The following is a 20,424-nucleotide window of genomic DNA, read 5'->3' as shown; positions in this document are numbered from 1 at the left end:
GCCCTCACCGCTGTGACAGCTCTCCCCAGTGCTGGTGCTGCTGCTGAGTCGCAGAAGCAAGCCATCTGATTAACCCACCAGAGCACCTCCACTGCTCCCACCGTGGTGCCAAAGCATATCAAGCCTAAGCCCCACTGATGCGCAAGAAAGGAAGATGGGGCTGGGGATTCAGGATCACCAAAGTGTGTGTCTTGCAGAACAGTGAGGAGGCCACCAAGAAACATGCGTCAGCAAAGGACAGAAACCGCCAAGTGTACCAGCAAGGAGTCCCTTATGCCTTGTCCAGAAGGCAATTCTATCAACAGCACAGATCCACCACAGATTATTGCGCTGCAAGTCCACACCGAGAATGTAGAACCCCAGGATGAGAAAGATAGGGAAAGGACTCGATTTCAGAAGAAGTAATGCCTCATTTCACCCCGGGTGTGAGAAATGAGCATGATCCATCGTTCTTACTGGTACCCGTCAGAGGAGAGTCATCACCAGCTTTGTTCGTACTGGCTGTGGCCCTGTGGAGGACCTCACTGCCAGGGGCGTCTGTGGGATGCGTGATGCCTTCAGTGCCCTGTCCTGGTTCATTATCTGAAGGCAGAGGTGGCTGGGTTGGGTCTTCGTGGTGGGCACCATCAGGAGAAGCAACAGCTGTTACCATGACGATTTAATCAGCTGTGAATTGCATATGTGTGCTGCCATGCCCCTCCCATCCCCACCACCTTCAAGTCTCCTGTTCATTTTAACCCCTGATACCCTGTTCTCGCCACAAAGGGAGAAGAGAGGGAGACCCTCTGTCCTTCCATACATCATCACGGCTCTCTCAAGTATTGATCAGATATTTTCATGTGCTATCCTCATCCACTTTTTTCACTTAATCCAAAATTTTCCCAGCGACAGTGGACACATGGAAAGGACATAGCTGTATAATTAATTGTTCTGTTCATAGTCATTGTAAGACTAGGTTTCCTGCCAGAATCAGCTTTAAAGTTTGGCATTACTGAAGGATTTTACCTTTTAGAATTACTCTGTGACAGGCGGTTTACTGAACCCACCATTCACACTGTTCTACTCTTCCTTATATGCAGAATACACTTTATGGCTTTTTCTTCTAATTGGATCATAAAGAATAAAAGGAAACAGGCTTTGCTATTTATTTTCATTGTTATCAGCTTTCCAGCTTCGTAACCTAGGCTGTTCTGCTTTTTCAGAATAGCTGGCTAATGGTGTACAATGGCAGGAGCAATAAGACAGAAGAGATATCATCAGAGGAACACACAGCGACTATATAAGAAATCTAAATACTTGTCACAAACTCAAAAATAGGTTCTGATCATTGTCTGTTTAAGAAATGACTAAAGTTACCTTTCCTCTCACTTCACTAATAAGTCATGTGTTTCTCATATCGTGTTTTTAGAACATTATTTTGATGATATAAATGGCATGTGTTGTATGAGACTGCATTATGATGTTGTGTCATGCCAGTTTTGTAAATTCCTTTCTCTCATCATTCTGTGAGCCAGAATAAACATTTGGATAAAATCTATTAAAGGAACACTCTTTCCCCAGATGAAAATTCACAAATTAAAAGCATTAACCTGTTGATGTACAAATATGCATAAGGATGAATTCAACTTTATTGTAAAGACAGTTTGGCAGCACCAAATTATATGACTTATGTAATAACCTGGATGCAATTCCACAGTCATGCTTCACTAAGGAACAGAAAGCACTAAAAGTGGTGCTGGTAAGTAAAAAATAGATGTTTTATACAGAGCTATTTAAAACTTCTATCTCACCACTATGCAGGCAGAGTACAGACAAAATTAATCACTCTGTAATTTATATCATTATGTTTAAGAGATCAGTAAGTTACTCCTCTCTACAAGTTCACGCAATGTCTTTCCAAGCCTGGCCATCTGAGAGACAGAAATGGTAAAATATACATAATTGACATTATTACTAATACCTGTAGTGGAAGACTCTTTTTCATGATTATTCTCTCTGGAAGGGATAATTCTATCCATTATAGCAGGTTGTGTAGCATAATCCTCTCCCTTGTCCCAACCTGGATACACCAATGGGTCTTGCGCTGAGTCATTCTGTTTGGCCCCATGGTTGGAGGCCATAGCTGTTATGGTGATGGTGAAGCAATTATGAACTCAGTATATAAAGATCCATTTCTCATATTATTCTCCTCTTCGGTTCTTGTCTCTATGACAGGCCTTGCTCACAAGTCTACTACATTTAATGGCAAAGAGAAGTAAAGCAGATTTGCTTCTCATTCTGGCTTATGTTTAGAAAAGCTGCCTACTGTCCCAATAGGACCAACTCCTTCCTTAAACTGAGCATATGCTTTTCAGAATCAAGATACCTTATTGTTTTTCAAGATTATTTCCCTGAATTATACTGTTGACTTTGTATTGGTTGAATATTAAACCAATTTCCATTGATGCAGAATTAAGAACAGCAAAGGCAGAAATAACTGCAAGAATATGACCCATCAGTAAGATTTTAATCACAGCATTTCAGTGTATTGACTATATCCAAGTTCTTCCCCTCAAAATTTCACTATTTTATTAGTTGTAGCATCTCCAGGAAAATAGACAAGGAAGTCTGACAGAGGGGAAGGCTAGCACATGCTGCAGATTTGTGAGTGGTACACACAGTAAATAAGAGAGCATTCAGCTGGAGAATATTTGATATTGCAGTTATTTAGAAAAATATGATATTGTTGCTATCAACCAATCTATAGCTTTTATTAGACAGTCACAGCAAAAGAGTATCCAAATCTTATAAGTAGCATAACCCTCATTAACCATCCCGACCCAATCAAAAAAACCTGAGAAAATTGCCACAGCATGTTAAAATTTTAAGTGTAACTAGGCCAAATTATATTGCTATAGTAGTATAGTATTTATATATATCAGTAATACATCATACTGCATCACCAGATTTTTAAAGGATGTTGATGAAACACCTGGGGTTGATATCTTAGAGGACTGTTGGCTTAGGGACTGCTGAAGCAGTGAGCTACTCAAAACTTTTGCCAGTAGGATTCCATTGAATCGAAAGAATGGATGCACAGCATCTCAAGTAATGTCTATAATATGCTTGTCTTCAGTGGCCCGTATTTGATAATCTGCAAGAGCAGATGATGACTGTGTTAAATTCAATGTTGGCAGTGCTTAGTACAGCACATCAGACATTAACTAGTAAACTTAGCACACTCACAGGAACAGAAATTAATATATGTCAATCTTCAGTTACTAGCTTTATAGTATAATGTGATCTTTTACATTTCAATTGCTTCAACCGATGGGAGAAGACTCCCTTTTATTCTACAGTATGCTTTGTTTTCTTCCCTTCATCATCAGTATCACCTTGTTAGAGTTCAAAAGTGTGCTGACTAGATATTTTAGATTAAAATTTTTAGATATAATTGCCATATTAAGAAAAACTGAAGAAATAAACCAGGTCCAATAATGACTTGCAACAAGGGAGTGAACACAGCTCTCAAATATGTGAAAAATACAACAGACATTATTATTTTTCCATTTAAACATTCACTGTTTCCTACAGATCCTACCCTAGTAGATAGCCTGTTAAAACCTTGTGACTGCCATGACATAGAACACAAAACGTAGGAGACAGTTACGAAATTAATCTGCTATAGGTCTTCACATGCAATTGAAGTAGGAGAGAAAAAAAATCCTCAGGAACAGGTCTGAAGAATAAAAAAACCCCAAACCAAAGCATCAGAATTGCTCAGGTTTATTCGCAGAACCTCTGTTATGGCCTCAGAATGAAAAATTGTTAGTAAAAAAGTCCTAAAACTAAATCTTTAGTAAACCCTGATAATTTACTAAAATGTGACCTGTAATATTACCTGTTTGAGAAGATTCCTTTTCAATATAATTTTCACCTGCAACAGTAAATTCATGTTGTTCAATAGTCCCAGTGGTATTTGCAGGATTTTGTTCTTGACTGATCCACCCAGAATGAACACTGTGTAACAGTGGATGTTGGGTTGCTCCTTGACGTTTTTCACTTTCACTTGTAACTAGTGCTGATAAGATGATGATTGAATCAATAACAATCAAAATACCTAACATCAGTCATATTATTCTCATCTTCATGGTCTACAGAGCAAGGGTGCTTGGCTTTTGTGTTTTGGCTTTTTCTTTTCATTGTTGCATTTGATGTGAAATGAAATTTGAAAGAAAACAAAAGTCCTTTGCAAACCCCATCACACAAAAGCCTCACCAGGGTCAGAAGAAGATTTAAGTGTGCTAGAAAGTATCCCAATGACCAATGGCAGAGAAAAGCTATAGGAGAAGCAGTGGAAGAACATGTAGAAACAACAGCTTGCACCTCTAGTTCATATTTATTAATACTAACTTAATTGTTGAGTCTGTGTATTCTGGGTTTTTAAAAGTGAAAAAGATGATGAATTTTCTCTTTTGAGTTAATATCTGAATTACAGAACTAAAAGTCTGGCTCTAAGGAAATTGCCATTTCTTCTGGGGCTGGATAAATGAAATAAGTAGGTTTATATATTCAAAGTTGAAAAGCATACTTGTTTTGAACTCAGTAATAATTAAAGCTCTTACTGATAAAATAAATTCATTGCTCCCTCTTTAATTTGCTGTTGCTTACATAGCAGAAGATGCAGTCAGAAATCACCTGAAGTACCACCACCATAAGAAGTTTTCTAATGAACATTAAAAGGCTTAGAAAAGATACAGCAGGGAAAAAAAAGAATACCTATAGTACTAAGACGAGCATTAGTACTCAGATTGAAATATATATGCCTTAGGTATCAAACATTTGCATAAGTGATGTATCGAAGGTAAACCAAAGGTCCCTAATCAGAACATGCAAAGAATGAGGCGGACCTGTTACATAGGCCATAAGTCACCAGCTAGAGAAACCTATTTCCCAAAAAGATCAAAACTGGAGGAATATTTATCTTCACATTCAGGCAATGAAATGTTCATAAAGAGGGTACTCATGCAAATTTAATTCATTATTTTTGTAATTAAACCAAATACATATAGATTATCTTGTAAAAAAAAAGTTAGAATTAACTAATGTATGAATACAAGCAATCGATCTAACAATACTTCAGTACTAAAAGAAAGTTATCACAAAAATTATTTCTGGATCATTATAGCACCTGTTCTGATGCCCACTGTATAAATTTTCACTGTTCAAAACAATCTCAGAACCAGAAAGACAAGTATCTAGCTATTGGAGCCAGATCATATGAATCCAAAGAAGTACCACAGGATGTAGAGAATGCTTGTTTTTACAGCGGGATAAGAAGGTTTTCCACAAGTCCCAATGAAATGTATTTCTTTTCAGTACAAGCTAATTTTATGCAGTTACAAGGCTGGCTCCCAAACCAGCTGTACATAGCTGCGCCTCCAGCTATTCAGTTTTGCACCTCTCCTTAACAGGGTAAAGCTGTGCATTATAGCCAAAACATTCTAAAATAGAAGCTCATATCCAGCTATGCTTTTCAAAAAATGTTAACTGGAAACTATTTAGGTACACAGCAAAAAGAGCTGGAGAATGCACTCAGTAAGCCTTTACCTACAGAGGTTTTTAGGCTTGAAGAGCATGAGCACACTTTCAGTATCTCGGTTGGCGGTCGGCACTAACACTGGCAGCAAAATATTCATATTCATCTGGAGGTAGCATATTATCCTTTGTAGTACAGTTTCATGCATTTGAATCACTGGCTCCCTTTTTTGTCTTTTGTCTTCAGATTTTACGATAGAAATTTTGAAGTGGAAAAAAGGGATTTTTTTTCCTCACCAAGGCGGGTCACCAAATGTTACAATCTGCTTAGTTTTATTACACTACTGAGAGTGCAAGTTTAAAAATCCCAGAGACGTGAGGAAAAGGGGCACGTAATGAAGATTAGATGCAAGAGATGGACTTGGAATGACCGATAAATGTTATAGATGCCACCTCTGAGGGCTCTAGTACAAATAATATAAAGGTATTATACTGAACTGAGGCTAATGGTATGGGAATTACAACCAGCTGCACCATAACAGTGTTATACTTCACTGAATTATGTCACAAATCTGAATATTATCTGAAATGCTAATAGCTTTACCCCTGCTAGCAGAGCTAGGATACTGCTCCTCTTCATCTGTATAGGCAGGGTTCCATTGCTCTTGTGTGGGGTTCCAATGCTCTTGTGTGGGGTTCCAATGCTCTTGTGTGGAGATTTCCAGAAGTGTTTCATGTTGCGACTCTACAGCTGCCAGGACAATGGAGGATTCAACGCTGACCATGCTCTACATCTACCACTATTACTCTACTGTTAGTATGTGCCATAAATGTAATGGAAAATGGAAATTAATGCATAGCTTAACTGTAGTCTCTCTACTTTTCTTATTAAATCCCTTTACATGAAGCCAGTCGTTCTTTTCTTTGCATCAGACAGATGCAAATTTTCCCAAGAAGAATGGGGAAGACAAGAAACAGAAGAATAATGTATAGCAGAAGTAGTGCAAAACCATTACAGCAGTTATAGACATTTAAACTCAAGTTTGAAGAATAATGCTGGAACTAGAGAATAAGGTAGATGTCCGAATACATGTAAAACATGCTTGCTAAGTGTTCAAGAAGTACTCAGATTCATGTTAGAATATCCACCACTGAGCTCAAAAGCTACAGTCAGCAAAAAAATGAAAGCACCCTGACAGCCACCAGGAAGCCAATATTAGTCAAGAAAGTTATAATACAATTGACCAGATAACATAAAACTCCCACAAGAGTCTACGATCAGAGACTGTAACCATTTTCACCCATGGAGCATGCAGACATCACTAGGCAATAGAAAGTAGTTGGAATGCAATACACCATGTGGAATAAGTCACCAATGCAGTCTCAAAGATAAATAAATTAACACCAGAAATACCCAAAATTCATGCAAAAAAAAAAAAAAAATAATCCCAAAGCAAGATGACTTGCTCATTTGTATTTTCTTCTAAAAATGAAGACCACTGCTGAAGAAAAAACAAATACTTCACTATCTTCTGAAAAAAAGCAAGCTTATAAACAGTGATTTATAAACATTACTGAGTAAATAAGTGTACAGACAAAGTCACATTAAGATGTGCTCAAACTGAATTAAATTGAATTAAATTACAAACCAGCAATGATTATTAAACACAATTAAGAGTGTTAGAATATAGTCACTAATGGCAAAATCTATACTGAAAAAAAAAAACAGGGCTGGGGCCATCCCCTGGTCATAAGACCAAGTAGCAGATTGTGCTTCAGTGACACACAGCGTTGATCCTCATATGTGGTGGTTTTCTGGTTTTGAGACAGAATTATTTTAGTTATGGACAGCTCTTTAGTTAAAAAAGAGCTATCAGATGATCACTGCGAGACTATTCATATCAGGAAAACAAGGCTATGTATTAAAATACCTGAGTTGTGGTATTGGATCATGCCTAAACTTCTGAGGTAACAAAACAAATGAGATGATGTTAGAAAAGTGCATGGGAAGAGCGTGGAAGGTAGCAAATATGAGATTGTTTGGTTGACACTTCCCAATGAAGAGGACACTTGGGGTTTGGCCTCCCCAAATTGTGCCTGAACATGTTCCACAGACAGGAAGTCTAGTATTGTATAGATGTAGATTATGAATAACATGAATTAGAATATTTTAACACTGTTTTCCAAAAAAAGAAAAAAAATAGAAAAAAAGATAAGAATTTTTTTCTTGGAAAATAATGGGTGAATGCATGCATTCAAATAGACATGAAACCAAGAAGTTAATTTTAAGTAGTGAAAGACGATATATTCATTCTTATCGGTATGGACCTCATATAATCTTTCCAGTCACAAAAGAGACATTACTGAAGGAATAGTTGATGAGGAGAGCATCCAATTTTCACACAATATATGTGTGGCGAAGGAGGAAGACAGGAAAAAGAAGAAAGAGACCATCCAAAGAGAGAGGAAGTTCCTTACTAGTACTTGGAGCATACTCGTCCTTGGCCACACTCCTGTCCCAGCCTGGAAACACTGTTGGGTAAAATGTCTCCTCTGAAGAATCTTCGTCATCTGAACCATTGCCACTTGAGGTCACATCTGCTGTGATGATGTTAAATCTGCCATGAAGCCCTAAACCACAAGGTCTTCTGCTGACAGCAGTTATGCTTTCTTGTCTCCCCTCATGCAGCCTTACAATCACAGAGGAGCGCACACAGCACCGTGCTTCCCACGATCCATATCCCCTCCTGGTTGTTCCACCCACAAGGGATTCATCACTCTGCCATGGCCCTGCTGAAGGTGCCCCAACGTGGCTCTTGGCTACATTTCAGTGCCCTGTGCATGCTCACACCACTAATCATACTCTGTCCTCTTCTAGCAGAGTGAGCATAGTGTACTGGCTTGAAAACTTGTTCCTCCTTTCTCCCACACATCCTTCTCATTGGAATAGAGTACTTCTAAATTGCCTCCAAACAGGAAAAAAAGAAAACCCCAAATACACCCTTTATAAAATGACTCGCATACTCATCTTTTCAGACACAGAATACCTCCACAGTACATGAACAATGTGGTCAACTGCTCTATCACTGCCAGATGTACAGTTGGTAAGAGATAGCCCAGTACTTTGCTTTTCCCACCTCAAACACATGGTAACAAAAAGCAGTGACATATACCACACATTCAACCCCCCTCCACTTAATGCTTCTGAAGCTTGCTGCCCTGGTGCTCTGGTTATTTGGCCCCTAATCAAAGCGCCCTCTTAGCATGAAATTCTTTACCCTCGGTTGCTTGTGTAGGTTCTTGCGTCATCTCTCCAGGATTTGACCACCACCAGTGCTTTGAGAACGGATTCCACCAAGCTTGGGTGGTGGATTCCTTCAGGTTGTCATGATGAGGCCCTGGAGCTGTTAGGACATGGTTCATGCAACCAAGATCTTGTTATTATTTCTTGAGAAGTTCTTTTCTCCAGAAAAGTCAAGTCTGCTAGGACCGGCTCCCTGAGCATGCTCATGCCACTGAGAGATGTGAGTGCAAGGCGAATGTATGAACCCGTGGTATCATTACATTCCTTCAACAGCAAAAATAACCAATGCTTTTAGTGTAAGTGAAGTTTGAAATGTTCTACTAAAGTATAAGATTGTGTTACCAGCTCTGAAAGTCCAGTAAGGTCAATGAATTCTTCATAGCATTTTTAGGTGCAACAGATTAAATTATGTACAGGTGAAACATGTCCCAATATTTTGACAAAAAGCATTCGAAGTTAATAGAAGCATGCGCACCATAGAACTGAAATCCCTCAAGCAAGCCAGCTGATAGTTTAACCTTCCTGTCTGTGAAGTTACTCATCAATGAACTGAGAAGCAGTTTGCAAAAAGAGCTGCACTTGAAGTCATACACATATTCACCAAAAGAAAGCAAAAGCTACTTCAAAATGTTTATCTGGAAATATTTTTATTTTGGAAATTGCTCACAAGCAGTATTTTTATCAGCATTTAGACCATCTTCTATATCTTGAAGATGAAGAAAATGTATCATGTACTCTTTTTCATTCAGAAAAAAATCTTTCAATAATTAATTTAGAGAAATACCTTGAAGACTAACATCAGAGACACTAGCTTTGCTCAGTTTTTGTGCAATATATGAAAGCATTGGAAAATGCAATACCTAGGAATCAAAGTTCTAATGATCAAACAGGATACACTGATGTTCTTCAGTCTGCAGTAGTTATGTTTTGCTTATCTGTAAACTGCAAAGTGTACAAAGTGTATGGACTTAAACTCAGAACTGCACTTGTCAAGGTGTAGCTATTTTGGCAACAACACCTCAAAATTTTGCCTTTCTGAGAAGCTGTCCTTGACTGAATAAATAACATCTTTTCTCACGGTCACTAATTGCTCCCTAAATTTAGTACTACTAGTACTATTCTGACACTAGTGTCAGAAAATGGGAAACCTGGACATTCAAACTCTGATCTCTGAGCGACAGATCATCAAAACCCAGGTGGTCTCAGATTTGGAGCTTTGGGATGGAACTGTGAACAAAATTATAATGCCACAAAGTTGGTTAACAAGAAAATAACTGAATGATTAGTTCAGTAATTGCCATCCGACTTGCTGTAATCACAGCAAAATTCTCACCTCTACCTGTTTTCCACAACAAGCCTTAGAAGCTCATTTTCTTAAGTGATGAATATGTACTCATGGCTTCCTTTCACATACAAAATACCAATGCAGAGGCTTTCCTGTCAGATCAGCCAAAGTATGGACAGAAGACTTTTCATTGATGAGATTTTTTTCAGGGAATGTTCCAAAACGAATAAAAGGAAAAACCACCAGAGCATAAAAATACATGAATGACCAAAATCAGTTGCAGTTACTGTTTGAGTAAGTAGCTCTGATAACTTAGGGAAGTACCTCATTGATCAGCAACAGAATTTTATGCCATCTGATCCATGGCACATCTACAGATGAATCATAACTTGTTAATAACAAAGAGAAAAACTTGTTTCAGCCAAGAGGGAAAGTCAATGGCAAAGTGCTGGACTGTGAACTTGACGGAGAACATCACGAATAACGTCCAAAGCCAGAGCAATAATAACAGGGGATCATCTGAAGAACAAGGATCTGTGGCAACTGCTCACTTCAAACCCACAGCAAAGAAGTGTTTTGATCAAGCTAGACACTTTTTCACCAAACTTTAAGTTTACAAATGGTGTCTAGTACAGATAGAGAGCCACTGGTTTTGTTTCTCACTTTCATGCACTATAGAATTAGATATATTTTTAGCCATCTATCTGAAGGTATATGCTGAATAGTTTTCTTTACTTATTTCTCAATTTTCTACTTTTCTGTCTGTGGGATTTTACACTGGGAAATTAAATTGTGTCTGGGATATTCCAATCAGCCTGCACTGTTGCACAACGTAAATAGCAGACATTGGGGCATGGCTTTATCTTTTCTGTTTGTTCTCCATGTAGCTTTCTCCTATGCTACTAAATACTTGATGACTTCTCATGGAGGTGCATAGCTTATACTTAATTTCTGAAAGCAGTGTTATATTACTCATTCATTTGTAATGCAGTAAAATTAAATGAAATGGGTCTGTTTGGCTTTAAAGTGATGTTGCTGAGTAATAGCTAAAGCTATCAGAGAAGCCCAGATGTGGTACCTTCATAATCTTTTCTTCCAGAGAACCAACCTATCAACCCTAAACCAATAAGCAATCATGTCAATGCTATCACTTCTGTGATACACATATATCAGTACTGACATCTTTTATTACCTATCTCCATAGTTATTTTAATCTTTTACAATTTTAAATGCCTCTAGCTTTCCCTTTGTAAAATAGTCATGCCCGTGAGAGAGAATTGTTAGCAACAGGAAGGGACATATGTATTTAGGATCAAGACATTTGATAATCAAGTAGCAAAAGGCAAACCGAAAGCTTTCCCACCTAGAAACAATGCACAGGTTTTGCAATGGGTACAGAAACATCTGTACAAGGAAGCTCTAAGTCACACACACATATAAAAGCAAATATATATGAAGGAAAAATCACCACCAGTCAACCAGACAAACTCCCCACAGTTACCAGGTGGGAGTTCGCCCCCACTCCCCCCACCTTACAGGCAATATTTTGTAGCAAAACCTTTCACTTGAAACAAGCACCAGAAAATTCTCTACTTGCTTTCAAGGTCTGGGGGAAAATCAACCTGATATTATTTTTTTCCATTTACATATTTATAAGGTGTTACTAACCTTCACATCCTCTGAGAGAAGGTGCTTGGTTGAATGATTTCTGTTTTTTAGTCAAGCTTTTGCTAACTGTATAAGACACACAATCATTCTTACTCTGTCATGTGATTTCTAAATACAGGACAGTCCCTCCAAGTCACATAGACCATTTGACCATCTATCAGCAACCAATAAACAATTAAGCAAATTCCTTACTATCATGGGCTTCCACGGTAGGGAAAAAAGTCAGCAGCAAGAAACTTCCATTTCTGTCAGTTCAATCTTTACTACAACATGCCTCTGTAGATCTCCTCTGTATAATTAAAATGTTCTCCCTTTACATTCACTTTATTTTCTGGGCAAAGATCTTAATCACTCTGAACTTAAGAACTAGAGTTAACGTATGTACATTTCCACTTCAAAACGTGTAAGATGACTTGAAAAGGTTTTCGTTTGCTGTAGGTGCTGTGCACTACATATTTGATAAAAAGTCACAAGTAGTTTTTCCCACTCAGTACAGCTATTTAAAGACAAAGCAGAGAAAATGGCTACTGTTCTTTTGCACCCTCAAAGCCTGTGGAGCCACCACAGGCCCCGTTTTTTTCTCATGCATATTGCCAACAACAAGGATGAAATTAGTTTTAGCAGCGCACAAGTGGCTTGGCAGTTGGAACTGCCACTTAAAGCAGTGCTTTAGTGAGCGAGGCCGTGGTTTTGACATGGATCATCCACATCCACAACCATATATATATTAGAATCACAGACACTTTCATCACAAATTGACAAAAATGTCCTTTTCTACCTCAGAACTTGACTTCAAGTGATAATTGGTTGCACTAACTTGTGGTGCCTCACAGAGTAAGTAGGTGTGATAAAAAAGCAGTGGGAAACACAAAACAACAATCTGAACTCACTGAAGTAAACATACAGTAAATGTTTTCACTCCCCTTGCCCCAGAGAGTGAAGTTTATTTCTGACCTAACCAGTCTGGAAAGTACTGTCTTTCAATGTCTTTCCAAAACAGGAGATGATGTATACTTCACCACTTACCAGAATGCCCTGTTGGAAGAAGAAAGCAGTTTTAATGCAATTTATATTTGATGTAGTTATTATAATACATAAATCTTACTAGTACTCGCAGGATACTGTCCACCATCTTTTCCAGGGGAATCATCAGCTGTCGTCACCAAAGAGATGTCAGGTGATACAGGAGAAACTTCATCATCTGTATGGTGATGGATAAATCATTACTATTTCATTAACTGAGTAGCAACTCGGTACTCACACCTACTTCAATTATTCTAGACTGCAAGCTTCATTCCTTCATTTATTGGTCCAAGAGAGAAGAAAGATACAGACTAGATTCTTCACAGAATTCTATCCCAAATAGCCTTACTTTACTAACATCATAAGGATATCAAAGAGATATGAAGAGAATGTTAGGATTTACCTTTCAAGATGCTAACTACATGGAAAGACAAGCATAACGTGTCATGAATATACCACCAGTGAAAAGTAATTTTATAATCCTAATCCATTAGGATTATATAAATCCATTTTATAATGCTTCCGCTCTAATTTTTTTTTTTTAAATTTCCGTATTTATTGAGGATAATGATGCAAACTACTGGTATCCTTTACTGATAAGTTACTGGTGATTTGAGCCTGTAGTTAGAGGTCACACAATAAACTTTACTGTACTTAGAGAATTAATTATTTTTGTAGCCCTTAGGTTCAATGGAGCCAGTCTTTCAGACCTCTGATAATTTTAGCAACATAAAAGATGAAATAAAGTACGTGCCACTTTCACAAGAAAGCAAGATACAGGCAAGGTACTCTGATTCACTACTTTGCCACCCTGCAGAATGCCCTAGAAAAGAGTATGGCATTGTGTTTGGTAGGGCTTCACGAAAATAGGATTTGGCTTTACCACCTAAAGGAAAGAGATATTAATAACATTTTAATTTGACATTTTTGTCTCTCAGTGGATTCTGTAATATGCTGTAGTAAGAAAATGTCCTAAAAACCCCTTGTGTTTGTACAAAGAGAAATCTCTTGTACTGTAAACTCCTCCTTGTTCTTATTACTTAATGTCAATTCACCCTTTTGGAGAACAGATAAGAATATTGTCTTTATCTCTATATAGCCATGCCCTCAGCCTCACTAACCTCTCCATGTTCACTGCTAGATATGTTTTGAGCCTTTAATTAAATAAATATTTTAATAAGAACAAGAGCAGATTCTTAGAACCATCTTTTCTCAATATCCTGGGAAGGTTTATGTGGGAAACCATACTGACGTGTGGCTGCTTTTTACTCCTGTGCAATCAAAAAAATCCTTAGAAATTCAGAATGCTTCTGTTTTCTTTCAAAGACACACATTCTCCTTTTACTTCTCCAGGATACAAATTAGAGATGGTGCTTCTCATTCCCTCATGACATCCTTTAACTAGCAATGTAGTCCTTCACTCCGTTATTTTAAAGGGGATATAGTGGCAACCTCCTGTCCTTACCAGAATCTTTTCTAGGAATTTCTTTTTCACCCGCTCCAGAAGAATGATCTGGCAGCTGTGAGACTGGAGTAGCACTTCCATAATATGAGGGGCTGGATCTCCTGATGGAGGTGTCCATGGGAGTTGTGTCATGTGTTGATCCACTGCCTACATTTTCATCATCCACACCTGAAGTTGAGGACTCCCCGCTATGACGTGTGCCATCTGCATTATAACGCGAGCCATCGGCATTGTCAATGACTGTTGGAAAAAGAAAATTAAGCAGCTGATAGTATCAAGGAACTGCATATCTGTATTTCAGTAATGCTAGACAGTTTGAGGCCTATAACAAAGAAAGATAAAGAGAAATAGTTGTGGATTAATATCAGTTCATCCATTTTTGCCATCCTATCTAATCTGTCTAGATCATACATCACTAAACCATGTCTAATGTATATATGCTAATGTATATATTTGACAAACATATAGGGCCTGTTTGCCATCAGATATTTTGATATTTTGATCTGTTTGATTTTGAACATAAAATTTTGGCCTCTGTAAAGTCAATCAGAATTTTAGAACTGGGACAAATAATTTATTATGGTATTTTATTTCCACTTCCAGCTGCTTCTCTAACCAGCAGCTCAAATGAGATGTGGAAAGGTTGCTGTCTTAAGCTAAGCCCTATATGTCAAAGAATCATTAGCAGCTCTGAGGTGGTAAAAAATGTAAATACCTATGTAAAAAATGTTTAGCAGCACACTGAGACAAACCAAACTCCATAGGATTTAGGGGAAGAGAAGTGACTAATTGTTTTAATTGCTGTTGAACATGTCTTGACTTCTTATGTTTGTCTTGATTTTTAATATTAACAATTGTTTGTGTAAAAAAAACCCCCAGATCCTAAAAATAAAACAAGTGGCAGGTGTCTCTAATCAATACAGTACCTATTTCATCCTGATTATTGAGCAAAGAAGTATCTAGTCTTTCAATTGGCTCACACGCTTTGTCCCTTGTTTCTGTAAAAGAAGGAAAATAGAAAATATGAACTTGAGAAAATTGAGAAAAAAGTCACGTACGTACCCATATTGATTATACATAATCACAAAACGTCAGCTTCATATGTGAACAATTGAAAACAAATTTCCAAATCAAATGTTATTCACTGATCTACCTACACTCCCTTTTTGGTCCTTCCCAGATGGGGCACTTCAAGATTGTTCTGCCAGCTAATGATGAGATTCTCCATTTCCATAACCATTCCAGAAAATAGTTGCAATCAACATCAGTTATAATAGCCTTATGGCCCACTTTCGATGCAGACAACCCCACAGTCATGATGGCAGCGACAGCTCTAATCCTTTTTAGCCGGAGGGGCCCCATCCGCTCCATGGAAGGCTCTGCACAGACAGAGTGTGCCCTGGCCTGGTGAGCACTGCTTACTCAGCGGGCTGCAGTGCCACACTCGGCACCAGAGGGTGAGCCTCCTGCTCATTGTGCCAGAAGGGATTAAGAGGAGGAGTTAGAAAGCTCTGGTGGGGACGGACATCGCTGCAGCAGCAGAAGAGTCATCTCTGGGTGACAGAGGATGGCAGCTCACCTGATGCTATGCTCCCTAATGTCTTAATGGAGAGTTGCCTGAGAGCAAATGCTGGATGAACCTGCAAACAGCAGAGCAGCAGCCACATCCATGGGCCTGGGATGGCCCCCCTGGGCCCTGGAGCTGCTGCAGGTGGCAGCCAGGCCCAGCATCCCTTGACAGAAGTAAGTGCTGTTCGCTATAGAAGCTCATGTGTGCATGAACAGAAGAACTGAGAGACAGCACCTACAACAGTTGTCTTTTAGATTCACTGCTGCAGTGGGTCACTGCACTAAACCATTATAATGAACCATTCTGAAGCTACGAAGTTAGTCCCAAGGGCAGAACATGGTTTAGTTCAAAACACACGAATGACAAAATGGGTCAAATTCATTGCTGGCATTATAGATACACTTACAGATGATATTTAATATAGAAACTCTCATTCCAGTACCTTAAATAAGAGATTACATATGTTATTGTTAGTTAATCTATATCTAAAATACATCATAAAGGCACATACATACCTGTGGCATTGTAACAGTATGCATCATACCGACCAGTTGTGTTTGTTGAAAGTTTGTAAATGCCAGTATGGTTTGCTGCACAAAGATGATAGGGATTGATTCGGGGGATAACAATATTCCCCACTACAAAACCATACCTGTGAAGAACAGTGGAAAATACAGCACATTGCATATTATAGCAGATGGCATGAATGTTCTAGGTATCTCAAACATGAAGAAGCTCTGAAGAAGCCATTATTTTCATCTGACACTATTTTTCAGAAGTGCATGTGTTTATACATACTTTTTGTATATGAAGGGTGTTCCTTTCTCACATGTAGCTGCATCCAGCCACTCAACACCATTTTGCGTGTAATTTCTAGAGCTAAACCCATTTTAATGAAGTCAGCATCTTATTAGCTAGGACAATTAGTTCCAGAGCAAGACAGTGAAAGTGAGGGACTAGAGACAAGTGTACTTTTTATTCAGTGTAAGGTGTATTACTTGACACTAAAGACTGACATTTTTTCTTCAGGGAGTCACATTTTCATTGCTTTGAGCATAACATGCTGCTCAGTGACACTTCATACAGAAATGTTGGGGGCTCAATTTATAGTACCTAAGCAAATTTAGAGAATGATAGTAAGACACATCACTTTCTGTAAAAGCTGACAGCTTAATAAAACATTCAGATACAACACAGATTCTTACTGTATCTTTCAGTCAAACGGTGTGGTTACTGTGTACAGAGTTCACATATTTCAGTGACGACTGTGGTTAGCAGAGCTACATAATGCACAATACATTATTGCTATTTTGCAATCCTGTGACACCTGATTAAATCCAATGTTCAGTTTTGGGCCCCTCACTCCAAAAAGGCCATTGAATGACTCGAGCGTGTCCAGAGAAGGGCAACGGAGCTGGTGCAGGGTCTGGAGCACAGGTCTGATGGGGAGCGGCTGCGGGAACTGGGGGGGTTTAGTCTGGAGAAGAGGAGGCTGAGGGGAGACCTCCTGGCTCTTTACAACTCCCTGAAAGGAGGGTGCAGAGAGGGGGGATGAGTCTCTTTAACCAAGTAATAAGTGATAAGACAAGAGGGAATGGCCTCAAATTGTGCCAGGGAAGGTTCAGACTGGATATTAGGAAGTATTTCTTTCCAGAACAGGTTGTTGGGCGTTGGAATGGGCTGCCCAGGGAGGTGGTGGAGTCCCCATCCCTGGAGGTGTTTAAGAATCGGGTCGACATAGAGCTGAGAGATCTGGTGTAGCTGGAAACTGTCAATGTTAGGTTAACAGTTGGACTAGATGATCTTCAAGGTCCTTTCCAACCTAGATGATTCTGTGATTCTGTGATTCTGTATTTAGCTGGGTCATGTGATAGGATGGTAATGAGAACTGGGGTTTGGTTTGGGTTTTGTTTTATTTCTTGAGAGGTACAAGTTATCAGGGAGGAGTAAATCTCATAGCTTTGTAGTTTTTCATCTGTGAGCCCCATTCCAGTTACATGCCTAATGTGCAGATACTTGCAATTCTGAATCTCTTTTGTAGGTGAAATTATAAACCACTTTACTCACACTTCCAACTGAGCCTACAATGCTGACACTTTATAATCCATTAATCACCTACTTGTGTAATGGTCGATTCATCTTATTCAGTCACCATTCCAGATGTATTTTGATGATTATATGCAGAATATTTTTTCTCTCCTACTCAAGCTTGATCAGAGCCTAGCCTTACTGACAAGGACTTCTAGCACAGGATCAACAAATGAAAGTAAGAGGGTGGGAGGGCTGGCCAGAAGGACGGGGGGAAGGAATCCTATCTACATTCCTTACATGTCCACATCTGTCCTCTGCTAAACTGTGAAGTGGGGAGAATTGTAACATTAATGAAAAACTACAGCTCCCCACTGCAAAAAGACTTTTCCTCTACTACTTCTTTCAATTATCTTTATATGTTAACTTCAGAAAAGACTTTCCACATTGCAGAATACTCATAATGGCTAGTGCTAGAAAGCCCTACCCCTAGGCATTTAGTTAGGATTTGATCCTTAGTCTCTACACATTGTGTAGTGCTGGACAATTCAGAATGTTATGTTCATACGCTCATGTTAGAGAAAGAATGTGCATACTATGTTGTGCAGCTCTTTTCCCTCAGAGTAAAGAATTGTCTCCAGTCCTTATGTGGTACTATTTTAAACAACTTTCCCACTTCTCACAGAAGATTCTTCTAAGAATTGTCTGTCCGTTGTTCCCTGATCCTGTTGTCCACCTCTTTCACCATTGTGCAGGTCATAATGCTTGTGAAAATGACTGTGCCATATGTTGTCATCAACAGCAGTGCATGACGTTTATAAATTTAAGAACATTTTCAAGGCACTGCACATGTAACTTCCCATGATTACAAATTACTTTGTATGGGTACTATTGATTTGAAAGGAGGTTTATTCAGTTCTTATGGGCTTGTAAGCCAGTAGGACAGAACATTCATGCAGTAGGCATTAAAAAAGTAAAGCACCACTGACTAAACTGAAATGAAATAATTCACAGGAAATAGTTGCAGGCAGTATTGATGCTAGTACTATTTCTCATGGTACCAGAATGGAAATCTTAAAGTTTTGGAGAAATGTCCACTGAAATTTTCTACTCCTGTCAGTTAGGAAATAAATTCCATTTCTCTATCTTTGCTGTTTATTTTAGGTTGTAATAAAGTTGAAAATCTACTGAAATTTATTTCAACTCTATAATGGTTTGCCAACACGAATCTATGTTATTTGATTTACAAAAAACCAAAAACAAAACCAAAAAACAAATGTACAGCTCCTGCCTTCAATCTCTTTCTGCATATGAATGTTTAGGATGACTTGTATAATAAGTGCATTATGTATTTTGTAAAGCAAGATCACATAATCATCTAGTCTGATGTATTTACAGACCATAGGACTGTCCCAACTTGATTACTGTTTGAACAGAGGGCATCACTGGGGAAAATATTTCATCTTGATGTAATTTTGGTGTGACAAAGAATCTACTTCAATCCTTGTAAGTTGTTCCAGCCAATAATTATTATCCTCACATATCATGTTGTATTAGTACTCACTTATGTTTTTAATCCAAAATTTTCTGTGATTACCTTCCAGTCTCTTGGTCTAGTTATTTTTTGTTAAACCAAAGAGTCTGTATTATCCACATTTGTTGCCCTATACATTATTGATTACAGAGGGTAATCAAGTCACTTAACAACATGGTTTGAGGGTTTTTAAGCATTTTTATGGCTGTGTTCTTCTGAAACTGCTCCAGTCACAGATCATAAGAATGCACTAATACTGTGGTCGTTTTTTCACTGGGATGTCAAGTTCATCCCTCACAGGACCACTTGCTGTTTTTTGCTGTTTCTTGACAAGACAGAGTTCCCTATACAGTATATACCATCTTCAGTTTTGACCTTACATCAGGTCATTGAAAATCATAAATACTTTTCATACTTATCTTTTCACATACTTATCTTACCAAGTGATACTGTATGAACTGAACATCTTCCTAATTAGTTTATTATACTGTCAATCTTTTGTCATCTTTAGATTTTATCTGTAAGAGGTTATGATTTTTTAAAGATAATTAGTAAAAAGTATATGCAGTCAAGGACTTATTTATCATCAGACCCAGAGCAAACATACACATGCACAGAATGTTCATTACAGAACATAACTTGCTTGAGGACTGATATGGCCATCTAATTAACAGCTACATGAAGTCAATTGTAATTATCACACTATAGCATGGATGGATGGACTTGTCATAATGTATTATTTTTTCAATAATTTCTTTACCTGCAAGTTTCAAATCCAAGTTCATGAGCTTTCTTCAACTGCTCTAGTGTTGACAAGGTACTGTTGAGAGCTCTGCAGAGTTCAACTGCTTCAGGTCGTGTGAGACTGTAGCGACCATTTTTCTCAACATGAAAAACTCCTCCATATCTGCAACTTACATTGAATTCTGTTATCGAAAGAAAAGAAAAGAAAAAAAGGAATCACAAATGGTTGGACTTAGTGCTTCACTAAAGACCTGGAAATTACTTATTTTCAAGTACAGTGTTTTCA

At 38.3% G+C, this 20,424-nt stretch overlaps 2 protein-coding genes across 2 annotated transcripts in view; both read right to left on the bottom strand.

The window, feature by feature from the left end:
- The window catches only part of CD44 (CD44 molecule (IN blood group)), a 56,330-nt gene that overhangs the window by 13,683 nt on the left and 22,223 nt on the right, over positions 1-20,424 (bottom strand). The window contains exons 2-6 of the mRNA XM_074809785.1: positions 20,155-20,320; positions 16,348-16,484; positions 15,189-15,260; positions 14,263-14,502; positions 12,880-12,975 (exon numbers count right to left, since the gene is read on the bottom strand). Of these exons, the coding sequence (XP_074665886.1) occupies positions 12,880-12,975; positions 14,263-14,502; positions 15,189-15,260; positions 16,348-16,484; positions 20,155-20,320 (711 nt within the window). The remainder of the gene's footprint in view (positions 1-12,879; positions 12,976-14,262; positions 14,503-15,188; positions 15,261-16,347; positions 16,485-20,154; positions 20,321-20,424) is intronic.
- On the bottom strand, positions 31-6,302 carry LOC141916912 (uncharacterized). Its single transcript, XM_074809822.1, has 4 exons — positions 6,122-6,302; positions 3,881-4,060; positions 1,961-2,122; positions 31-642 (listed from the first exon to the last, which is right to left on the bottom strand). The coding sequence occupies exons 1-4, from the start codon at positions 6,300-6,302 to the stop codon at positions 410-412; spliced, it is 756 nt and encodes a 251-aa protein (XP_074665923.1). The 3' UTR covers positions 31-409.

Source organism: Strix aluco, chromosome 31 (assembly GCF_031877795.1).
Source record: "Strix aluco isolate bStrAlu1 chromosome 31, bStrAlu1.hap1, whole genome shotgun sequence".
Classification (NCBI taxonomy): Eukaryota; Metazoa; Chordata; class Aves; order Strigiformes; family Strigidae; genus Strix; species Strix aluco.
This window is presented reverse-complemented; position numbering and strand designations above follow the sequence as displayed.